Source organism: Lactuca saligna, chromosome 3, assembly GCF_052625555.1.
Source record: "Lactuca saligna cultivar CGN05327 chromosome 3, ASM5262555v1, whole genome shotgun sequence".
NCBI classification, from domain to species: Eukaryota; Viridiplantae; Streptophyta; class Magnoliopsida; order Asterales; family Asteraceae; genus Lactuca; species Lactuca saligna.
The window spans coordinates 15,380,571-15,405,563 of NC_136419.1; the positions used below are offsets into that span (position 1 = coordinate 15,380,571).

The 24,993-nt window shown below is 34.2% G+C and overlaps 1 protein-coding gene across 1 annotated transcript; it reads right to left on the reverse strand.

Annotated features, from left to right (window-relative positions):
* Window positions 1-9,052: 9,052 nt before the first annotated feature.
* LOC145034569 (aluminum-activated malate transporter 12-like) lies at window positions 9,053-12,517 on the reverse strand. Its single transcript, XM_078983014.1, has 6 exons — window positions 12,067-12,517; window positions 11,830-11,970; window positions 11,461-11,733; window positions 11,258-11,382; window positions 10,956-11,099; window positions 9,053-9,932 (listed from the first exon to the last, which is right to left on the reverse strand). The coding sequence occupies exons 1-6, from the start codon at window positions 12,317-12,319 to the stop codon at window positions 9,336-9,338; spliced, it is 1,533 nt and encodes a 510-aa protein (XP_078839140.1). The 5' UTR covers window positions 12,320-12,517; the 3' UTR covers window positions 9,053-9,335.
* Window positions 12,518-24,993: the final 12,476 nt, after the last annotated feature.

Below are 24,993 nucleotides of genomic sequence, written 5' to 3' on the forward strand. Positions count from 1 at the left end.
CCTCACTAAATCCCAAGCCTAGACATCATCCCCATAAGTAGATTAATCAGTATAACAACTTTGAATCACTGATAAATTTTATTAATAGGCTCATAATAGCAATACTATATTTAAATATAAGCTATACTTAAAGTAGGGTAAGCATATCTTACCTACGAGGGGGGCTTGGCTAGGAGCTGGGATCTGCAGGGGCCGAACTTCCGACTTGAAAGCTCTTCTTCTTGGAGCCTTCTGACGCTCCGAGACAAGCCTTTAGCACTTAGAAGTTGCTACAGAAGACAAGGGGGGGGGGGAGGGTTTGGTTGTAATGGGAGAGAAAGAGTATGAAAGGTGTGAGTTTTAGGGGTGATTTACACCTCTATTAATAGGCTTTCTTGGCCGATTCATGTCGTGAAAAAGGCTGCTCACTTCGTGAGCCTTGCGTAGGCTGCAAGGCGATGTCTGGCGTTGACATGTGGCGCCAGACGCACTTAAAACAACCGATCTTTTAAAATTCATATCTTTTGCATACGAACTCTGTTCTTGACGTTCTTTATATCCATGCGTAGGTAAAGACACGATATACAACTTTCATTTTGACTCCATTGGCTAATTCTCGACCAATTTTAAATTTAATAGTATGAGAATATTATATTGTTAAATGGTTGCGTAAAATTCATAACTTCTACATACGAACTCCGTTTTTTTCTGTTTTAATCGTTGATCTCTTATTAATGAGATATTAAATTCTCATTTAGGTTGTGTTGGCCAAAAATCGTTTGATCTAAAATTTGAATTTCGGGTTGTGCATCGTAATGCCAAATCTTAGAAAAATCATAACTTCCTCATATAGAGTCCTATTTGGGCGTTCTTTTTTATGTACGCTTTCAGTTTAATGTATACTACAACTTTCATTTAGTTTTATAGGGCTAAAAAGTAGTTTATCAAAAATTCACTTTTTACGTTACGCGGTGTCGTGCCAATTTTGCCATAAAACTTCGACGAGCCATAACTTCTTCATTATAACTCGGATTTTGACGTTCTTTATATGTACGGAACCCTTGTGACATATACTATAACTTGGTTAAGATTACTACTTCTAAATAATCATCCATCAAAAATTCATTTTTGACGCTCATTGTCTCTAAATTGACTAGTCCGAATCTACGAGTGTTACATTGTCTCTAAATTTTCATTAAGGATGTTTTTCCTGTTGATTGTTAGATATGTCAACATATTATGTTTGAGAAGTTGATGGTGGATCGAAACTTGAGTCAAAAGCCTAAATTACTCGTGTCAGGGTTAGACATGCACTAGAGTTATTAAGTGTTGTAATTACTAGACATGGAATAGAGTTGTTAGTCGTCGTTATGACTAGATGTACAGTAAAGCCAATTGTCACTGTTTGTTTAGATTAATCGATACTAGAGCCAAAAAACTTTGTTTGCATATGTTGTATGTGTATTATAGTATGTTGTATTTTGGGGAACACATAAGATTTATTCTTATAGCTATGAATTTAATGTCTTTCGGATAGTTCCTCTGATCCGGGAAAAGCGGTAAAGGTGCCAGCTTGACTGTACGACATGCACATTGTTATCGATTTGTTATAGACTTCTGCTGTTAAGATGATTTGATACATTTTGTAAATAAAAGAATTAAAGAAGGAAGGTAAATTATAGGATCCTTCACAACTCAACCATCTTCGTAGATTAAGTTGGTTCTACCTAAATCTCACCATCTGATATAATTACTTCTGTTGATTTGTTAAAGTTGTTGTTTAAGAAAAATATAATTGGTAATATAGACATCATAATTCATATGAAATTTGGAATCTATTTGGAAATGAACGAGAATTTGTATCTTACCATTGACCCTTTTTATAAAATGGTATAAATAATTTTTTTTTTTATCTCCATATCTATATTGCGAAGCTGACTTATGTATTGTGAACCTGGCATACTTACGGCGAACCTAACATCCGTACTGCGAACCTGACATATAGACTATGTTTTGACCTAATTTTTTCATTAATACCTTTATACCAAGGGCTATGCATGGACATAACACACCTAATACTCCATTTACCGATATGTTCAACCATCTATATGAATTAGACAAAACTACAAAAATGGTCTGTAACGTCCCATTTTCCCAACCAAAATTTTTCATTTTTATTAAGGTAAAACTTCCCAACTTATTAAACTATTATTTAAGAAAATCATTTATTCCAATTTATGTTTATTAAAATCAGAATATGTAGAAAAATGCAGAATCTTCAATGTTGTTGATGAGTGTGTATAGTCCGTCCTTCGTCTTATCACAATCACCAATAATACTTGAAACCATAACAACTGGGTAAGCATAAAGTTTAGTGAGTTTTCCCAAAAATACCAACACATAAACATAATAACAAACAACATGCATACAGAGCCTTCAGTCTGACTGGAACACCGTACCGTCCTATAGACTATCTGGAATACTCACAAAACCTTCAGCATGACTGGAACGCCTCACTAGGCCTTCAACCTATCTTGACCGTTCTCTGAGCCTTCAGCCTATCCTGACTGGAACACCGTACCGTCCTATAGACTATCTAGAATGCTCACAAAACCTTCAGCATGACTGGATCGCCTCACTGGGCCTTCAGCCTATCTTGACCGTTCTCTGAGCCTTCGACCTTCGTGTCTTCGGCTTACAGCTGGCCCGCACAGGGTATCTTGGACAACAACATAAAGCAAGACTGCCTCAACCCAACCCAAACACAACATGTTGACATATAAATAATCAAGATCAAGTAGGCGCATAATACATGCAAACAACAATAGTTCACTATCGTCTACTGGTTCTCTCATAACATATAACCCATGTACCAGCTAACCTCCATAAAATGTGTAACCATAAGTACCCGAACAGGTGATCCTGCTTTAGTGCCACAACCAAATAAGGAACATGCAAGAGAGCCTAGCCCAAGAGTTCTCAGGCTATCCTACATGAACACAAACAGTCCCTAAGGGCACTCCATAGATGATAACTAGCAAGCACAAATATTTTGACTTTTTTTTGGACAATATCCAAAAAGAGTTTCCATTGAATGAATTCCGTAAAGAATTCTTCTAATAATTCCGAGCCGAATCTTTTCAAAAAAGCACGTACAGTGCTTTTATGCTTGCGAGCTAAAGTTCTAGCACAAGAAATTCGAAGTAAATAACATACAATGCTACAGATTATTACAGCAAAGCAACATACTCAATACTAGGAGACAGATCTAACAGATCACTCCAACATAACACCATACTTGATACCATAGCACAGATCTAACATATCACTACAACATAGTAGCATACTTGATACATGAACACATATCTAACAAATCACTACAACATAACATCATACTGAATATCAACAATCCAAGGAATGCATAGCCGTATATAGGGCTGTAAACGAACTGAACGTTCGGTGAATCGTTCGTGAACTGTTCGGCGGGAAGTTCGTTTATTTAATAAATAAACGAACATGAACAAAAATTATCGTTCGTTTACTTAAATGAACGAACATGAACAATGGTCTCGTTCGTTCATTTATGTTCGTGAACGTTCGTTTACGATGTTCATTTATGTTCGTTTATATTCGTTCGTTTAAGTTTATTTATATTCATGTATATTCAATTACTTTTTACTATATTGCTATATTATATGTTCGTTTATGTTCACATATGTTTAATTGTGTGTTTTTTTTTTTTTTTTTTTTTTTTTTTTTTTTTTTTTTTTAATGTTTGTTCATTTATATTCGTTTAACATGTTCATGAACATAAATGAACGAACATGAACAAAGTAATTTGTTAAACGAACGAACATGAACAAGAAAATCTCGTTCGTTTATCCATTCGTGTTCGTTTGTTGTTCGGCTAACTTAAATGAACGAACATGAACAAGACCTTGTTCGTGTTCGTTTGGTTCGTTTACAGCCCTGGCCCGTATATACTTAGAGGTGAGATAGTCACCCGAACCGGTGATTCTACTCTAGAACCACAATCAAACAAGGAACATGTAAGAGAGCTTAGATCAAGAGTCCCTATTCTATCCTAAATGCATATATACAGCCCCTCAGGCATCCCTATACTACCAACTAACCAAAACTAGTGGGCTGACATTGGTGCCTTCGACCCACGGTATAGTGAGGCGAAACTCACATCGATATGCGAATAGGTAACTACCATAGTAACAAAGAACTCTACCAGCTTCAACTCACTTCCAATCACCTACAGGAAGATACTCGATCCAATACCCGATCACATGTCATATTCACTTGCAATAGTGACTACCTTACATGAAATGGCGATTCGGGTTTCACATAATATGACGATTAAGGTTAAGTAAGAACACTTAAACCATTAAGGACTTAATCACCTAAGGGTAGGACTGATTAAGGTTTGACTTAGTTATCCCCAGGTGTAATAATAATAATCCAATCAATAGCCTAAATACGCGACCAATCATTGTCCATAATAGAGCTCCCCGATTCTTGGGTTTCCACATAAAATGATAACTAGGGTTAATGTTCTACACTAAACCCATTAAGGACTTAATTCATTAAGTTGAATATTGCATTAAGTTAATTGTAGGGAATTATTAAGTATTATTTAAAGTTTAGTTAAGAGTTTCAACGCGGGTCTCGACAAAACTCCAAAACTAGGGTTCTCTTGACATTAGGGTTTTATAAACCCTAATTAGGGTTTCAAACCCCAAACTCGTGCCACTTGGACTAAAGTTAGATGTTTAGGAAATTTAATGTTTAATAAGTCGGGCACCACCCATTGCCACCTTGGGAAGTTGTGGTCGGCAGCGATCTATGGCGGCAAGAGGCGGCAACCACCATTTTTAGTGGCAGGAGTTATAAAATTTTAAGTCCAAACACAATCCAAAGCATATCGGTTCACACGAAACATTAATCTAACTACAAAACACACATACAACCATTCAAGGTGGCAACTGGTAGTGGTAGAACGGAGACATCCACTATGGTTGGCTACCATGGTGGGTGCTTCTCTGATTTCCGGCCCATAAACACACATACAAACCCCCCCCCCCCCCCCCCCCCGCACACACACACGTCAACATAGCCTGAAACATGCACACACACACACACAAAACACCCATAATGCATTTTCAACCTCACCCGTGGAGGAGGACAATGGAGGGAAAACAAAAGGGCAGTGTCACGAAACAACAACAACGACATCACTAACGGACGACTGTAGCGACAACGACGCAAACAATCAGTGATACCGACGACGTGACATATAGAGAATTAAAGGAAAGGAGGATGTGCGACCGAGAACAACAACAACAACAACCATGACATCGGCCTTCAATCCCATCGAAAGAAGTTTTAGCGGTGGTCGCTTAGTTGTTTAAGGTTGTGGCAAAGGAAGCTGGTGGCAGCGGATGAAGGTTGGAGGGATAAGGGTAGTGATTGTAGCGATTTCTTAGGTTAGGGTTTTGAGTTTGAATGAGAGGAAAGGGAAGGGGAGGTGACAAGTTTTAGTCCCGCCTCTACCTTCAAACTTCATTCCATTTTTGACACTTTCGGCCCCTAATTCTCTATTCATTTTCAAATCAAATCCACTAGTTACCAAACAGCCCATGATACATGAAATTCTTTACATTTCAAGTCCAATTGTTACAAAATATACTTGAAATTCCAGAAATTATAACATTTAACTCCTTATGGCTAACATCGATAAATTATTACGAATTTACAGCTAAAATAAAATAAAACTATAAAATATGTCTCGTGGTTTTAGGGTTTATTTATTTTAAACGGAATGTTATGAATTCTCCCCCACTTAAACTAGATTTTGTCCTCGAAATCAGATGTTGCTCCTACTACATGATACACTCCCCCACAACAACCAAGATGAATGAAAATTAGCGGAATCAATCGATCCCAGAGCTTCTCGGCCAAACGCTGACACCGAACCCCACACAAAAGGTCATCCAATAATGAAAAGAAACTGATAACATATTGAACTAGACCACACTCTTACTTAGCTCCGAAAACACATCTAAGTTATCCACTATCAATAGGCGGGCTCAACCCGATCAGATGACAACAGAAAGGCAAACCCTCAACCTGAGCTCCTAACACCCTAGGGTCTAAGCACAAGCACACCCTACATATGCTATAACAACTAAGACTAATACAAATAGAAGGGAAAATCCAACAGGTGACTATGATCTTTTCGCAAAACCAGAAAATTTAGTCGTTTTGTAGAAGTATGGAACTTAGAGAAATCTAACTGAAAACCAACCTAACACAATTTCTTCCTTTGTTTGTGGTTCCACTCTCCCCCACTTGATATATGCTAGAGTCTGAAAACTTCTAAATACTTAGATACCTAGACTAACTTGAACTCCACCACTTGATCCCAACTACCGATATCCACACACACATGAGAATCTGAACCTACACCACATTCATAAATTCTATCTCGCATACAATCAAGGAGAAAGATAATTAATCCATACATAACAAGAGATCAATTTAAACATGCTAAATAAGATAGTTCCTTTTAACTGATCATCCAGGATTACAACTGAACTTGAAAATGACCATCATCTTTATTTATGTTACATTTTTATATAAATAAACTATTTCTAAAACTAATATATCACTTACAAAAATAATAAAATGAAAACTATCTATTTAATTATTACATACCATAGGAATAAATACATATTACACTCATTTTAACAAATCACAACAAACACATTAACAAGAGGTCAATGACTAGTTTATGCACATCACACACACACACAAACACACAGACACACACACATACACACACACACAAAATTATACAAAACAACAATTTGTTTTTCTAAAATAACAATTATAAAGTTGTCATAATTAATATGTAGGGTTTTTCTTACCAAAAAAAAACATCCATGTTTTCCTAGAAAAAAGATAATAACACATATAAAAAAATCTAACCAAGCTTGCAAAAATGGATCTGATACCAATTTTTGAGTTTTATTAAAAAATAGTCTAAGATAAATAGTAAAATGTATGAGTTTAGCAATGAAATCAATTTTACATTTGAATAAAGTTTAATCATTTTACCCACCAATGATCATTTTCCAAAGCTTAGAAAGATTAAAACAACCATAGAAAGGAAAAGATTTACAACCCTTAAAGACTTTGATTCCTTTTGACAATTAGGAAGTTGATGAAAATGACAAGAAACTCCAGAGAATAAGCTCTCTACATGTATCCGCCAAGCAAGAGTAAACCACCATAGATGCTAGTATTCACTTGTATGTAGGTTGTTCTTTGGTCTAAAAGTTTATACCAAATAAACTTTATAGAGAAGTAACATATAAGCCTTTAATTCAAACTCCAAAATTACAACAAGAAGAAAGGAGAGAAAGGCTACAGTCTTTGAAATTTGGCAGCCTTAATAGAGAGGCTTGCTCTCGGTTTTGGACAACAAAAGAGGAAGAAAAAGCTAGCTAAAAAACAAGCTCTTACATGAGTTTCTATACGTCCATTTAACAATTAATGGACCATGCTTCCAACCAAGTAAAAGTATGGTACATTCAAGAGGTATGGCAAGGAAGAGGATGAACACAACACTCAACCATCACACCTTTATGAGGTTGACAGTTTTAAGGAAAAAAAAGTCAACCTTGTATGTCATTCACTCCATCTTATAAACTAACATATATGTATACATCTATTTTATATAAAAATTAACTTATATATAAATAAACTCTAACCAGTTTAATAAAATGTACACATCTTACAAAATCATGCCTTATGATTTACAAGTTGTTATATATCTAAAAATATTATTTCCATAAATAATAACTTCCCAATTAGTCGTTACAATTTTATTCATTAAATAATAATTCTCGAATTAAATACAAAGTGTTGATTTTATTTATTAATAATTAGATTAATAATAAATAATCAATTAGTAGTGACTTACTATAAAATGTGACTTTATAGGATCATATGTGATTAACAATATCATTCTATAATGACTCTTGGGAATAAATATCTTTAAAGTTCTTCATGGTTATGAAGCGATTTGGAATTTTTGTTTTGAAGTGGTTTTTTGGTGGGTTTGGTTTCATGTTTATCTTTGGGATTACTGTAGGAGATGAAGGTCGAATATCCCTTTGAAGCTCTTTGGGTTGAGGTTGATACTCCCTTTGGTACTTGGTCTTGCATTCTTATAACTTTGAACCTGTTTTGAAGACTATTGAAGAATCGAGATTCATAGATTCCTTGTCACGATTACACTTCATGTTTGCTAGATACTCATTTTGGAAATTGAAGCCTTGACATCTATTCCAAACTTTTAGGGGGAGAATGTTAGATGCAAAGTACTACAAGGATGATGCTAAGTAGCCTTTTATGACATCTAGGTTATTTGCCTTGTGACCAGAGAGTGAAACTTGTAGCTGTACCTTCATATATAGTAAGTTTCATATAATCTGTAGAATATACTTGAGAGATGTAGTTCATTGAGAGTTGTGAGTTCAGTTAATTATTTAGACTAGATCTAGTTTCTTTTTGTAACTCCTCATTATGATCAAATATATCTTTTAGCACCCAAACTAAAGTGTCGATTGTGTTCTTATCATTTCTGCATGTCAAATCCGGGTTTCTTGTCCCAACATCGATGTTAGGATCGCAAGACTGTACGATCCTATAATCAGGATCATGATTTTAGCAAACTTGTATAGTCCTACTCCTACATATTACCAAGGAGAGAAAAAGCAATGAAAGAGAATATGGTGTAGTGGTGGAGCCAACACATTAAAATGCAAGGCTTTCATGATGTAAACGATCAAAGCTCATATGGATTGAAAATCGTGCTTGCAATTCAAGTTGAAAGAACGTTAACGTTGTGGATAGCCTAAGTTATACGTCCGAAGTTCATCGTTATCTATTAATTTTGGATAAAATTCTCTTATGTAGAACATTGATACCATCTAGATGTTATAATATAAATTTCTTACTTGATTAGAATCATATAATTTTATTAATCCATATCCACACATTAATAAAAACCATAATACAAACCTATATTTATATCAAATCCATCTACACAATGAAGCCACCAAAGTGATCAAAACTGTATTTTCTTTACCACCGTGGTGGTTTCAAACATTCAAGATTCTTATTGTAAGATATATGTGGAGTTTTTGATTTAACCTCAAAAAGAGCCTTTATGGAGTGGAACACCAACACATATATATGTATAGGACCATGTCATGTGGATATGTGATACTTTAACACTTATATTTATACCAAAAATTCAATTGACCATTAGGCCCTTCAACTCACTCTGCCGAGGCAAAACTAGTAAGATTTATCTCCGTTGATTTTCTCCTATCAACATCTAAAATCACATCATCTCCACATTTAAACTCTTTAAAACAAGCCACCCTTCCTAATTCTTCAACTTCCTCAATTACAAGATCAAGTCTTGCGACCAACTCAACCAACAAAGCTACAAAAGCAGCAATTGGAAGCGCTTCGGAAAACTCCAAGCTTGTGATCGCAAACTTACTTAATGATGGCCTTAAAAATTTCCCTGCACCATCCGGAGCCCCCTTCGGTTTCCTATCAATAGACGTAGGTGAGTCCATGTTTATGCTTGAAAAATGGTGTTCATACTTTTGTTTTGCTGTTGATGTAAGCATGGCTAATATTTTAGGTGTGTTTTGAGCTGTATTTGGCCCGAGAAAGAGTCGTGGTTGTGACTTTAATGCAACGTCGAGGTCTTGCAGTGCTTGTTGAAGCGGCTCGGTGAGGAGTTCCAGCGAGCAGTGTCGTCGGTTTTTTATGCTATAGGCAAGCTCCATTAGGGATCTTGTTACTTCAGATGCAAGGTGAATGCATGGATCCTTGAATAACAGTTTAACTGATCTTGGAGTCTTAAAAAATAAACCAAAATACATTATAAGATTGAAAGCATTTAGATCAACATCGACAAAGCAACCCATGAATAGAATAATAACATTTAAATATGTTAATTTCTAGACTTTTCTTCAAAAAAGTTATAAAGATAAATGACAAACCCAAAATATATGTCTAGGTGAATAAGATTGTGCTAAACAACAAAAACAATTATAAATGACTTGATAACTATTGTTAGTTCCTTATATTAAAAAGTTAATATGGTCTCTACAAATCACCCTATGAAGAAAAGCAATAACGATCACTACAATAATATGATATCCTTTTGACACTGGTGTCGCCATGGTTCCAAAGAGTTGAATGTCGCCATATTTAAATAACAAAATTTGCCATTATGTAGTGTTTTGGTAGACTTGGTAATAAATGTGTGTATTGAAAGAGTTTGATTCTAGCTTTACTCATTTAATTTTCATATCATATATCAACTTGTATTCTTTTACAAGTTAATCTCTTTCCCTCAAACTAGTTTATTTCGTGTTTTTTTATTGGGTTTGGGGTTTAGATTTTATAAACTTGTCGTATCAAGTTGAAAGAGTTTAACCATAATCTTAAATATTTAATTTCACTGTCATGTTTTAAAATCGAAATTGATTACTCAAACCTATTTATTTCGTATCGAGTAGCATCCTAGGTGAGTTTTTGTCAGGTCTAGTGTTTGGTTAGTATTTCAAAAATATACGCTAAAATTAAAGATCTAATAGCATGTTCTTAAACTAATTTCTTTAAAAAAAGAATCTAACCTCATGCAAATTATATTATTAGATCTTAGCAGAAATAATTTATTTAGCAAGCTGTAGATAAAAGACTTGATTCCCTTGAGATCGGAAAAGAATATTCATTTAGCAGACTTATTTATTTATGCTTTTAGAGCTAGCTTTTCAGCGGTTAGATAATGCATGTCATGTATAATCTACGCCATACAAAAGAATAAATTATTCATTCGATTTTTAATTTTATTCATCACATAATAATGTACTCACTCGTATTTCGGTTTGTAAACTTCCACGAAGAGCAACAACTCCGTACCCAAAATGACGAAGAACGCTTCCTATTTTCACGTATTGTTGCCCCGGAAATTTGTGGCACTGCCACGTGTATCGAGGCTCCCAACTTGCATGGTGCGCCTGTTCGTACGTACGTATGTATATTAACATTAATAAGATTAATAACATCTTCGATTATTACCACATTAAATAAAGAGGATATTTAATTGAATTATTCTTAAAGTTTTATTTTTAAGAAATTTATAACAAAAAAAAAAAAAAAAAAAAAAAAAACTTACGAGCGTTTCATCGGTCGATTTGGAGTCCAAAACCGCCTTATAATTCTCATAAATCTGATCCTCCGATATCATCTCATCTCTTTCTACATCCCGTTCTTCTTCACAGAAGTATGTAGTGACACAAGCTACATTTCGTTGTACATTTGGAAGCACAAATAAGTAAAAAAATTTAAACAAACGAAAGCAAATATTTCGAAATTTACCTTCGATTGATTTTGCAAGTCCTTCGATTTTGGAAACAGTGTGATTATGGAGATCTTCTCCGGACCAATTTGGGAAGATGAAGAGACTCATCAGAATGCAAATCCCAGAACCAATGCCGATCATATATGTCCGCCCTTCGGCTAGTTTCATAACATCATCCACTCGATAACTCGATACAGTGATCAAGTTAAACGTCAACAGAAATACTAATACACCGTAATCATAGTTCTTTTTTACTTTGGGGAAAAATCTCAAAAATGTAGTCGATGTGCCTGTGAAAAATGAAACGAAATAGTTTCACAACTCCATACAATTGTGGCATCAAATTAAACTACAAATACGAAACGATTCTTGTTTATTTGTATTACCAATCAAGAAAATCGAAGCTCCAATGAAAATAGCACGAAAAACCTTTCCATATTCTCGAGCTATAAACTCGAATAAGAAAGCCAACGATGCTGCTAACATCGTCCCAAACCCTCGATTGAATCCTTTGCATAAAGTTGCTCCTATCATATCAAATTATAGTACAATAAGTATACATATATAATGATTATATATAAGTACCTGTATGTACGTGTATATATATTATATAACTTAATTACCAGCAGTGAATTCGAGAACAACGACGACAGTCATGACTGCCCAAATCGCATTTTCTCCGACTCCTTTGAACAATGGCTCCATTAGGTACAACAAAGAGACTGCAGTTACAGAAAACCCGACTTTAAGAGCGTGGATTACCCTTCTCGGATCATCTCGACCCACTTTCCATATTTTGCCACATAAGGATCCCAGAAATCCTTTCGTCTTCTGCATGAAACTAACAGGTTTCTGTTTTAAACACTCGATCGTCATGTCCTACTTTGCATTCAAGGTTTCTTGATAAACAACTTCTGGGTTTCTTGATAAAGGAGATATACTTTAAGCACTACGCAGCATATGATACCCTGAAGCTTTTGTTGTATTTGTAGGTGTTTTGTGTCATTGTGTGGAAGACGGATGATTTTTGTGCGTCCACATGTTCTTCCTTTTGAAAGTGATATAGAATTTAAGGACATGTACATATTTAAAAATAATTTATTGTTGAATATAGATATATATGTGAATGACAATATACCGATTTATTTACTTTCTTTAAGAATTAATGATTGCCTATAAGATAACAACAACCACGTATATTTTTTTGGGTTTATGATAACGATTGTGATTTGAGACATTACTTATAGCATGATTTCAGTTTGCTTTTTTTAACAGAAACTCTACTTCATGAAATGTTTTAAAATACGTATAAAAGTCAAAAATTAACTCTTTGGTCTTTATGTGTTGATATGTGATTGGGTAGTTGGCATTTTGTCATCGGGTGTAGTGTAGGGGAATTTCAAATGCGACAAAAGTAAACATTTACGAGTTAGAAGGTAAAGAGAGCAAAAAATATGTTTGTCAATATTTCGGTTTTCTTTTTAATGGTTGACCTAACACTGTGACATTTAAGCTGAAGTTGTATTTAATTTAATTGTTATAGTAACAGGCTAACAGCTGTCCCTTTCAGTTTCTTTCTCGTTTGGTAACTACCTGTTATAATATTTTTGCACTATAAAAGGTGTTGAAAGAATTGAACCATAAAAGCTATCAACAGAATCGAACCAAATCAGTTTTATCTTAGTATGATTTGGTTTAACAAAGTTTAAGTGGTTATGCAACAATTCAACCAACATATAATTTTTGAACATCATATGTGATTATAAGTTAGTTAAATGAAAAAAGTTATTGAGCTAGGATATCAGTTCCAACTTTAGATCGCAATCTTATGAATGTGACTTGCGTATGGAAAAAAAAAATATCTCTTTATATAAATCTATATGTATATGATAATATTATCAGACCCACTAATTCGTTTATGTCGATCGATGCTCATCGTTGAAATTAAAAAGAAATTCAATAATCAAAAGGAACAAATTAAAAAGATATCCATTCAATAATCGAAAGTAACGTATCAAGCTCTCTCACCAGTCAATTATCCATCGTCACCCATTTAAATTATTTGGTACAGCAATGTCAGCAAACACCAAAGGGCAAAGGCCCTTTGATCATGACATGGTGCCTCTCAATCGAAACTGTTGTGTATGTTAACTAGGATGGAACTATTTATATTGTTATAGGTTAGAAATTTAAATTCAAGATTTATAAATTACATGTTTTAGTTTCTCCTTGATATCACTAAACTAATATTATTTATTACTAATATGATTGGAGTGGATTGAACAAACTTTTTAGAACTCTTTTCGATAAGGACTATTTTCAATAATGATATGATGATAACGAGGGCAATTAAGTCTTTTGCAAGTGGATATTTGTTCAATTTTTTGGTACAACAAATTATTAAAGCTGGCTTCTACTCAAAAGAAAAAAAGATTCCTTTTATCATGTGAAATGCACTACAAAGTGCATAAAGTCTTATGAGCTTATTTTTGAACACTGTAATGTTGTTTTAACCACAACTTAATTCAACACCACATGAAAAAAAAAAAAAAAAAAATACCAATAGTGCGTTCTGTATATACATCACAACCTTAATAAACTGCTCTTCAAATTATAAATTTATAATCAGTTGGCTAAAGGGTTAAGAGGTGGCCCTAAAAACACGAATCTCTGTTCAATAGCGACCCTGAAGATTGGACATGTGGCCTTGGCCATCCGTTTTGTTCCATATTCATCATTGCAACTCGCATAAAGAACCTGATGAGCACAAGGCAAGAATACCACAGAAACCTCATCTTTCAAACAGATTATGCAATCACCATCGATTCTGGTTTCTTTTTCATCAAAATCATCAAGATTGTCGAATTCATGGAGCATTCTTGCAATGGTTGGGTGGGACCCATTTGTGGTGTGTGGGGGTATAGATATATTAGTGGTTGAGTTTTGTAATTTGTCTGAGTTGGTTGACATGGTTTTGAGACGTGAGAGTTCTTGTTCGAGTCTTTGGAGGTCATCTTTGTGGCGTTGAAAGTCGAGCTCTATCTTTGACCGGAGGGCTTCGTGCTTTTTTTTGTTGTTGGCATATATATGTTGGTTTTTTTCAGTTCCCTATCTTCATGCACTTGTGCTAAAACTAGCACTAAATAAAAGGAGGGTTCTTAGAAAACATATCTAGGTGAAGTATTTTCATTTTAATAGAATATACAATGTATAGTCATTACTAATTAATTAGATGAGTATGCTATGAAATCAAAAAATAAAAACACATAAACAAACTTTACTAACTTAATTAATACTCAAAATAACATAAAATAAACAAGAACCATAATGATTTGCTAGAGAGAGGTTAGACTATCGAGAGCTAGCCTCACCCCCAAGGTATCAATACCAGATTTCAAAAAAGATGATATTCTCCTCTTCCACTGTTAGCTTAATACTATTCACATAACAAATAACCACAGGACAAAAATTACAAGCTTATCCTTCTACTTGAATTAAAACATAAATTGCCCAAATTACCTTTCCACTAAACGATTTTATTTATTCTTATTGATAAAATTATTCAATCTTGCCACTTTATCAAGATTTTTTTTAATCAAGTTCCTTGTGTAAAAACTCATAAACTTCTCGACATCAACAAATCTCTTTTATTTATGATACCATCCACTTGGTTTTCATGTACTTACAAATCAAACTCACTCTCATATAGTTATACAAGAAAGATTACACATTGTATTACAGAGAATACCTAATAACCTAATGAAATTGGTATAAAACCCTAATTCTCTAATAGAAGAAAACAAGAGAACTAGCTAGAGAGAATATGTGAGAATGTGGGAAAGTATTGCTCTCCATTTAGTCGGGCCACCTGATGACCCACGGGTTATTAGGATTCACGTGTTTATTCTTGCAAAGCTACCAATAAACGAGCCTCAATCCAAGTCTGTCCCATAATAACCATATTAAACTTGTAACCATAAATAATAAAAAACCAAGGATTCCAAATGACAAAAACCTACCTTGCAAACAAATAAACCACAACAACTACCAAAAATACAACCAAATGTTAAGATTGCATAATAAACCTTACATATTTCAACATTCCCCTCAACCTAAACATTTTATTTAAAGTCTTTTTATAAAACACATCAATTAAGCCAATTTTTTGGTTAACTTTAACTACTTTCGTTATTTTTTCCCTAACAAAATGTAAATCAACTTCAAAATGTTTAGTTTTTTCATGAAGTATTGGATTTAAATCAAGCTTAATTGCAAAATCATTGTCGAAAAATGCATTAACCGGAGTTAATTCCTTTATTACAAAATCAAACAAAGTTTTTGAAATCCAAATAATTTCACAAGTTATACATCCTATGTTGCAGACCTCAAAATTGTAGGTTGTTTCTTACTTTTCCATGAAGCCAAAGAAGTACTAATACAAACCATGCATATAACTAGTAATCGGCCTTCTAGTTGACAAACACTTTGCCAAATCAACTAATTGTTTTAAACTATTCTAACTTTGTTATAGAAACGCCTTTACCAAGACTACTTTTAAGATATCTTAACAGACTGAAAGTAAATTTTAAGTGTGAATTTCTAGGCTTATGCATGTATTGACTCAAAATCTGGACACTATATGATATATCCGGTCCAGTAATTGTGAGATAGATTAACTTTCCTATGAGTTTCTGAAACATAGTAATATTAACTAACAAATCATCATTATTATCCAGATCATTAGGTTTTATAACAAAATTAGCCTCCAAAGGTGTTTTTACTAGCTTGCACCCAAGCATACTAATAAGGTATATATGTTGGATTGGTCATGTAACCTCTACATCGTTCGGCAAGACCGAACCTTGAATACGCTTAACGAACAGGCCAAACCCTTCATTGATCAAATATTATGCCGAGCTGAGGAGTGAATAGTCAGGCCATTAGAAAGTAAGAGTGATCACGTATGCGAACCGAAAAGACTGGGATGGATAAACATCAATATCACCAACAAACAGGCTGTAAACTACCATTGAAAATCGTAACAATACACATGTTCTATTGTGTGACAACCGACAATTTTCAGTCAAGTCAAATTCAAATAAAGTCAACGGGTCAAATCGGACAACTCATCTAACCCTTGTATATCAGGGTTTTCCTTATGTTTAAAGTTGTACAACTGATTATGCTAATAAGAAGTTATCACTTGGAAAGTTCATTCGTTCAGAGATTTTAAACCCAAATCGGGGTAAGTGATGAAACTATTCGATAAAACATTATTTCGTACCCCTCGGGGGCATATAACACTCATGACAAGGCTAAATGGAGTTTACAAACCATGCATTTCGAAGTTAAACACTCGCAAAGGTCACAAACTAAGTCTCTCTCAATCTCTCTCGCACTATCTCTCTCTATCTTAAATCTCTCCTAAATCTCTCTCATAATTTACCTCAACTCTTATAATGATTTGGGGGCAACCCGACCCTTAACTTGGCAAAAAATTGCGCAAAACGGAGAGTTTACGCAAAAAACAGCTCTTAAGAACCAAACCCTAATAAGGAACTGAAACCTCTCATAGGACCGAAGTTACCTTCGGGTTCGGCCCCTTTCTTCTTCGTGTTCGGCTCCCTACGTCTTCGGGTTCGGCTCCTTACACTTTCGTGTTTGGCTCCATGTACCTTCGGTTCGGATCGGACCCTTCGGACCGAAGCTCCATCTGTACACTTCGCCTTCGCCTCCCACGTGATACTTTCGCTTCTCAGCGCCATGGACCGAACCAAACTCTCAGTTCTAAGCATGTAACGACCGAACTTCGGTCCTAAGGTCAGAAATTTCGCAGATTCACTTCTAAGACCTGTTTTTCGACCATGACTTCGTTTTAAGCCTATTTTCCATGATTTTAACGCGAGATTTTCACCCAAACTTATATTTTGACATAAGAGACCCTAAATATTCATAATTTAATCATATTTGGAGGAAAATCATGGCCTAAGAATAAAATCTAGTTGATGAGATATTTAGGTGGAGTGTTGACTTATCCTTTGGGCAAGGACACAAGCAACCTCCCACACCCACTCCATAGCCATACCCAGCTACTATTTATCACTATTCAGTCAATCATTGTCCTTTTTACACTCATTTATTCAGCCATACTCTTGAACAAAAGCTGGAAGTCCTTATCTCTCCTCCCATTTCACTCATTCTCCACCAAAAAGCAAGACCCATTCCCCTCTCACATCTCTCTCTAAAACTGCTTATCACTGTAGCTTCGAATTCAGACCAGTTAGTGAATATGAACGTTTTCACACTAGTTAGAGACTTTTAAAAATCACAATAAAATTTATGGACAAACTAGACACATTTTCTAAACTCTTAGAGTTTACGGATTTAGTTTTCGATTTCGTATGATTTTTCTATAATTATTCCAAGAACAGGAACATAAAAGATAAAACTAGCAAATTGTTGATAACTCATTTACACCTTGTAACTTGCTGAGAAAGGTGTGTATTATCATATATAAATACATGTTAGTTATATTACATGTCTTTTACCTCATTATAGAGGTTTACATCATATGCAAAGAGGATTTCTCCCATTACAAAACGTTTTTGATAAACTATAATAGGTATAGTATATGTTTCGTATACATTACAAACATTTATGATAAACTATGGTAAGTATAGTTTATGCTTCATATACATTATAAACATGTTTCCATTAACACAACAAACACATTTTGGAAGGTTTTATTCCCACGGAAAAAGGTTTTACACTCACGCACACTACATGTAAACTTGTTAACGTAAATTGTGAGACATTCCTCTTAGTACTCCTAAAGTACGGGTTAAAACTCCTGGTAGTTATAATCAGAGTCTCTTGTAGGGAGAACGTGATAGTTGTTTATAGATATATATTGGGTCTAACAAACTCACACCTGAGCTGCATGCAACAGCTAGACCGACAGTTCTGGGGTGACAAGTGTCATTATTTTTTTCGATGCCTGAGAAATATCGTGGTAGGTTCATTAGTCATAGTATGGTTATAGCGACTCACATAGGGAGTTAACAACACATAAATTTACGAGGGATTTTCTCAAATCAGAAAGGGTTTTATGTCGATTTAAAATCACTTTTTATATCAATAAGTATGGATATTACTTGTACATTTCGGTCTTGGTATTTAAGACTACACATCACTCTTGTAAGGAAAATATTGGATTTTTCCTTGTAACATACAACTCATTACAAAGATCGGTTTCCAAACTCTTCATCTAAAAAGCTTATGAAATCACTAACTTAATTGTTGACACTTTTTCAAAACTACTTGTATTCTCAGGGAATCAACGAAACCAAGTAACCACAAGCTTTTGAGGATGGAACGCTACGGCGTTGAACAACTATTTTTGTATCATGTTGTAATCAATCACTAAAATATGTAGCACTTGAAACCATGTAATTCTTTTCCGATTATATTTATGATTGGTTGTATTTACTTTGAGCACTATTATACTCGTTGTTGTGATACTATACATGGAGTCTGCCACCCCCCGAACGTTTCCGTCATCCTTGGTTTGGGGGTGTGACATATTGGAAGTTAATAACGACTCTTTCTAAGTACAACCCTTTGTACCTTCGGCAAGAAGAGCATTAATGACAACTAGACGAGGGCTCGTTCGGTCTAGCTAAGGAGAACACTTCTTGATAAAATAATTATAAAGATTGACCAAGACGAGATACACAGGTAAACAATAACAAACACGTTTAACGAATTACATAGATTTAATATTTGTTAGTCAACTGAATTAACCATCAGAACGTTCTTCGATGACCATCTCCTGGTGAACACCTGACAAGTTGTGGTGGTTTTCAAGTTTGAAATATTAGCTCTCTATGAGATCCAAAAGCTCAGCAAGAAGGTGAGGTATAAGTTGGATTGCCAAGAAAATGCTCCCCAAAAGTCTTCCTCCACTTCAATGAGCCAAAGACCACCAAATAAGTTCTTCAAGGTCACCAAATATGGCTCAGGACCTCAAGCAGGTCGAGATTAGGGTTTTAAGAGACTAGAGAGTGAGGGAGGCTAAGGATGAGCAACCTTATCCCTCTCATTCCATTAAACACTCGAATATTAGGATTTTGGATCATCATGTCATTCCCACATCGAGAGGCTTCATACCTGATGTCGTGAGACTCGAAAACACGGCTTAACAAGTCAATGGTCACTCACGACATGATACCATATCTCACGTCGTGCCACGTGTCGCACACGATTCGCCCATATTATCCTTTCTAGATGGTGCCATGTGTCACTTGCTCCTTGGGACACGTCACCTTATCTTTGAAGAGGGGAGTTGTCCGACCATGCCATGTAGCGCACACTGGTGCTTCATCAGTCTAGGCAGTTTCTTGTAGATTTTCGGACAACCATAATTTTTGCATAGGTGCTCCAATTTCGACGTTCTTTATATTCCTGGAATTCTCATTACGAGCTTTATAACTTTATTTAAGGTCTCAACATCTAATTCTTACTCTAACAAATATTCATATTTAGACCAGTTTAGACTGTTAAAGTCTGTGCGAAATTCATAACTTCTTCATACGCACTCCATTCTCAACTGTCTCTATATTGTCAGGTTCATATTTACGAGATCATCGACTCTCATTTATATTATTTTGGCTAACAATCGAACGATTATAATTTTGATTTTTGTGCCCACACTACCAAGCTAAAACTTTGAAAAATTCATAACTTTCTCTCACGAATTCAGATTTAGACATTCTTTATATGCACACTCTTGGTTTTACGACTACTACAACTTTTTTCTTAGGCTAAAAAGTAATTTATCAAAATTTCAGTTTTTATGATACGTAGAGTTGTACCAGTTTTAATCGCGAAACTTCAAAGAAACATAATTTCTTCATATGAAGTTGGATTTCTAAGTTCTTTATATGCACGTAATCTTTGTCATATATATTATAATTTTAATTAAGATTATTTATCCTAAATAATCTTCTATAAAAAAAATCATTTTTATTGTTTATTTGTCTAGCCCAAATCAACAGGTGTTATATAGTTCATTTGATTATAAATTTATGTTACTAATTTAGTTTAGAATTGTCTATGTGGATAATAACTATGAAAATTAAATCCACTTTATGATGTTAACTCCTTGAATTAACGTTAATGAAATTTTAATTTTTTGGAAACAGCAAATGATTAAACGGAAGCCTACTTGTATATTTCAACGAGCACCTTGGGTTCAAGCTCCTTTACATGTCAAACTCAGCCCCCATAGGGGTTTCCAAGGAAAATTTCCCTACATATGGCACAAGTTTAAGAGACACTCAAATTGAGTTTTGTAGGGAACTTCCGATCTTTAACCCCATGTGGGTATTAAACCCGGTACCTCTTCCCACCTAGGCTGGGAGTCATTGGTTAATGAAATTTTAATTGGTAGAATATATTTAAACCAATTAGATTGTCTTTTAACTAATAAATCATTGAGTGGTTGTTGCATTTAGAATATTAATTGGTGTTGAAACTAAGATGTGAACTCTAGTTATTCATCCTTAGTTATTAGAAGTTGAATGAGAGGTATTGAAATCAAATTGTTGCATTACATTTGTTTAAATTGTTGATTTGATTTTATTGGACATTTAATGATATTATGGTAATGATTTGAAATATTTGTATCCCCATTATATGAACTTTATAAATCCTTGAGTATTGTAAAGAGGGTTTTCATTTTGTATGGAACATGCAATTTTAATGCATCTTAAAACGTCTAACATTGGTAACAAGGTTGTTATATCTCGATTTTCATCTTTCGATCTTACGATTTTAAGATCCTACAAGCGAAAAACCATCATGATCGCACTACGATCCCGATCTCACCTATTTAGTTTTATTATATAGCCGAGTATCAAAAATCCATCTATTCGTACTTGAAATCGAACGTCACACTACGATCCCGATCTCACCTCTTTAATTTTATTATATAACCAATTATCAAAAATTCGTCTATTCATACTTGACATTGAACGTCACAAGTTGCAAAAGGTCTTCTAGAGGATCACCATTTTATCAACTTACTTCGAGTTAGACACAACATACTTATAATAATCCATTTGTGATCTTATGTCTTAATTATAAATGATCAAAATAATCTTATTTCTAATTAAGATGTTTTATTCTTAATGTTTACAGTTTGTAACAACAAAAATTATGAGTGATGCTTAAGAAGTTAAAGTTAATTACACCATCTTCCAAGCAAATTTGAATATAAGCTAATCTTGGTAGGATCTTACAATCCCGATCCGATCTTACGATTACCATTTAGCAAAACGTAAAACGGTTTTAAGTAGGATCTAGATTTTGACAACGTTGATATAATCTAGTCGAGCATAAAAAATATTTTATTCAACTTGAAATCAAGCATTGTATGTTGCAAAATCGTCATCGACCATCACTTTATCTTATAATTAGGTAAGTTACACTCATGATATTATGTTTGTGATTTTTAAGCCTTTAATTGTAGATCATAATGATCTTGTTTAGTTTTTGTAATTAAGATGTTTTCTTTCTAGTTTTTCGATTAGCAGCAACAAAAATTATGATTCATGTTTAAAAAGTTAAAGTTGATTTCATATTGACGTCTTAATTAACATCAAGTTATAATGTTTACTACTTATCCAAGACCTTACAAACAAATTTGAATATAAGTTCATTTTGATAGGATCATCCGATTCCGATCCAATCTTTCAATTACGATCTTGTAAAACATAAAACGATATTGGGTAAGATCCCGATCTTAACAACCTTGATCGGTAATGCTTACTAGTCTTCGAAAGCCTGACATAACTATTTAGACATGTGTTTGGATTAAGAGTTCTTATAAAAATTCCAAATATTGAAGCTTTAAAGGATGTTTAGAAGATTATTTGGTTATATTATAAAGTAAGTACTTATCTTATGCTTTTGATGAGATTGCTACACTCTCGCATGTAATAAACTATTTAGAAGTTGACTTTTGGGACCTCAATCTCTATATTAAAAATTTTATAAATATTAAGAACTTTATTTTTTTTAATGGTTATTTAAGTAGCTCATGCAAACATTGATCTATCACTGTTATGGTATATTCTACTAGTTATTGCCCTTTATATATTGATAGGATTGTTAATCCTACTTTCATAGGTGATACTCACAACTAACCACTATATAGTGGTGGATGTTACATCATTATTATATTCTCTACCATTAACCATGAGATACATACCACTAAATACACAACTCCACCTCATTTTTTTAGTTAATTTTAAATCAAAAATACATAAAAAAATCATGTAAATTTTTTAAAATACTAATTTTCATTAATTTAAAATACCAAATTACATTAATTAAAATAAAAATACAACTTCAAACTACATTACTTAGTTAACCTATAATAATAAAAATTACATTAACTTAAAAAAAAGTAAATAAAAAAAAAACTAATCTCCGTATATGTTGAGTTGGTACAAATAATCTGCGACATCTTTTCAAAGATTGAAATATGTTTCGTTGTTATGAATTTCAACAACTCATGATAAAAAATTCATTTGTTTCAAGTACGAACTCTTCAAGCGGGATTACGACGCCGTGCGGATCGTACGTGCAAATCACTTGACCTTGATCTTCAATGATTATATTGTGCATTATAATACATTCTAGGACCATTCATTTAATTCTATCCTTATCCCAAAGTCGTGTAATGTATTTCACTACATGTCATGTCTGCTTGAGGACTCTAAATGTCCTCTCGATATCCTTCATCACTGATTCCTATCTCTTTGTGAACAACTTTGTCTTTTCCCTTCGAGGAACCAAATACGCCTTCATAAGTGTAGAATAATCCAGGTATATAGTATCACAAAAGTAGTAACCGTATTTGTACGAATGTCCGTTCACCGTGAATGTCATACCAGATGCTTTGTCGGTCCAAAGATCGTTAATCAGTGGAGCCTGGCCAAGAACGTTAATATCGTTGTTAGACCCCGTGACTTCAAAAAGAGAATGTCATATCCATAAATCCCAAGATGCGACAGTTTCTAGGATTATACTTGGTTCCCCTATATCTCCTCGAGTGAATTGATCACGTCATGCATTTGGACGTTTTTCCCAAGCCACATGCGTACAATCTAGATTGCCAAACATCCCCGGAAATCCATGCCTCTTTTCATGAGGCGAATATAATCTCTCAATATCACGTGGAGTTGGTTTACGTAAATATTCTTGATGAAAACCTCATACACACATGCGCAAAACCAATATGCACAATCAATTGCGGTCTTCTCGGATATTTTGAAGTATTCGTCAGATGCATCAAATTGTATAGCGTATCCCAAATACATAAGCGCAACCGCACACTTTTGTATACTATTAAAACTCATTCTTCCTCTAGCATCAGGTTTTTGTTTGAAAAAATCATAACGTTCTTCTAAAGCATTACTAATACGTAAAAATATCGTCTTATTTAGACGGAAACGACGTTCGAATGCGTTATCATTGTAAAGACAATTATCAGCGAAGTAATCACGTACCAATAAGTCGTGTGCGGCTTGACGATCACGATTGCCGGCCACTTTGTACGAGCAACATTCAAACTTTCTTCATCGTGAATGTGTTGCACAACATTAAAGAATGTCAAAATGAATTCCCCTTCATCATCTCAGTCAAAAAATTTAACACTTCCAAATCCTCCATTTGGTTTGGTTTAGAATGAAAGTTTTGGTTTAAAATGAAAGTAAAATGTAACGAAATGCGAAGATTTTATTAGATTTATAAGTATTAAGTTTTTGAAAAAAAAAATAAACTTAACAAATTGACCGTTCAATGGTCAAAAGAAAAGAAAACGATTTGATCGTGCGTTTCATTTTGTCGTCGGGAACACGGACCATAACGACCACGAGCGACCACGACCGGTCGAGATGGTGTGCACGGTCGTGGTCCCGGTCCACCTCAACCACCAACAACCTTGTTGCACGTATACCATGAAGGTCTTATGTACCAAAGATAGTAAAAACAATGAAAGAGAAAAATGGGGTAGTGACGGAGTAAATAAACTTAATTGTAAGGATTGCACCCTCAGCAAAATTGAAAGCTAATGCGGCTTGCAAACCACACTTGCAATTAAAGTTTGCAATAAAAGTTTGATAGATCGTTGTCCATGGCCTAAGTTTATACAACCCAAGTTCATTGTATATATTAATGTTAGACAAAATTTACTTTTGTAGAAAATTGACACCATGGATCATATAACATCCAGATGCAATAATATAAATTTTCTTACTTGATTAGATTATATAATTTAGTTAATTCATATTTGCACAACAATAAAAACATCGAAGCCACCCAATTTTATTAATTCAAATTCGTCTTTACAATTGCGATCAAAACTACATTTTCTTTATAGTCTTGGTGGTATCGAACAATCAAGATTATTATTTTAAGATATATGTGGAGCCTTTGATTTGTGTTTTTTTTCTCTAAAAGAGCATTTATATAAACAGGGAGAA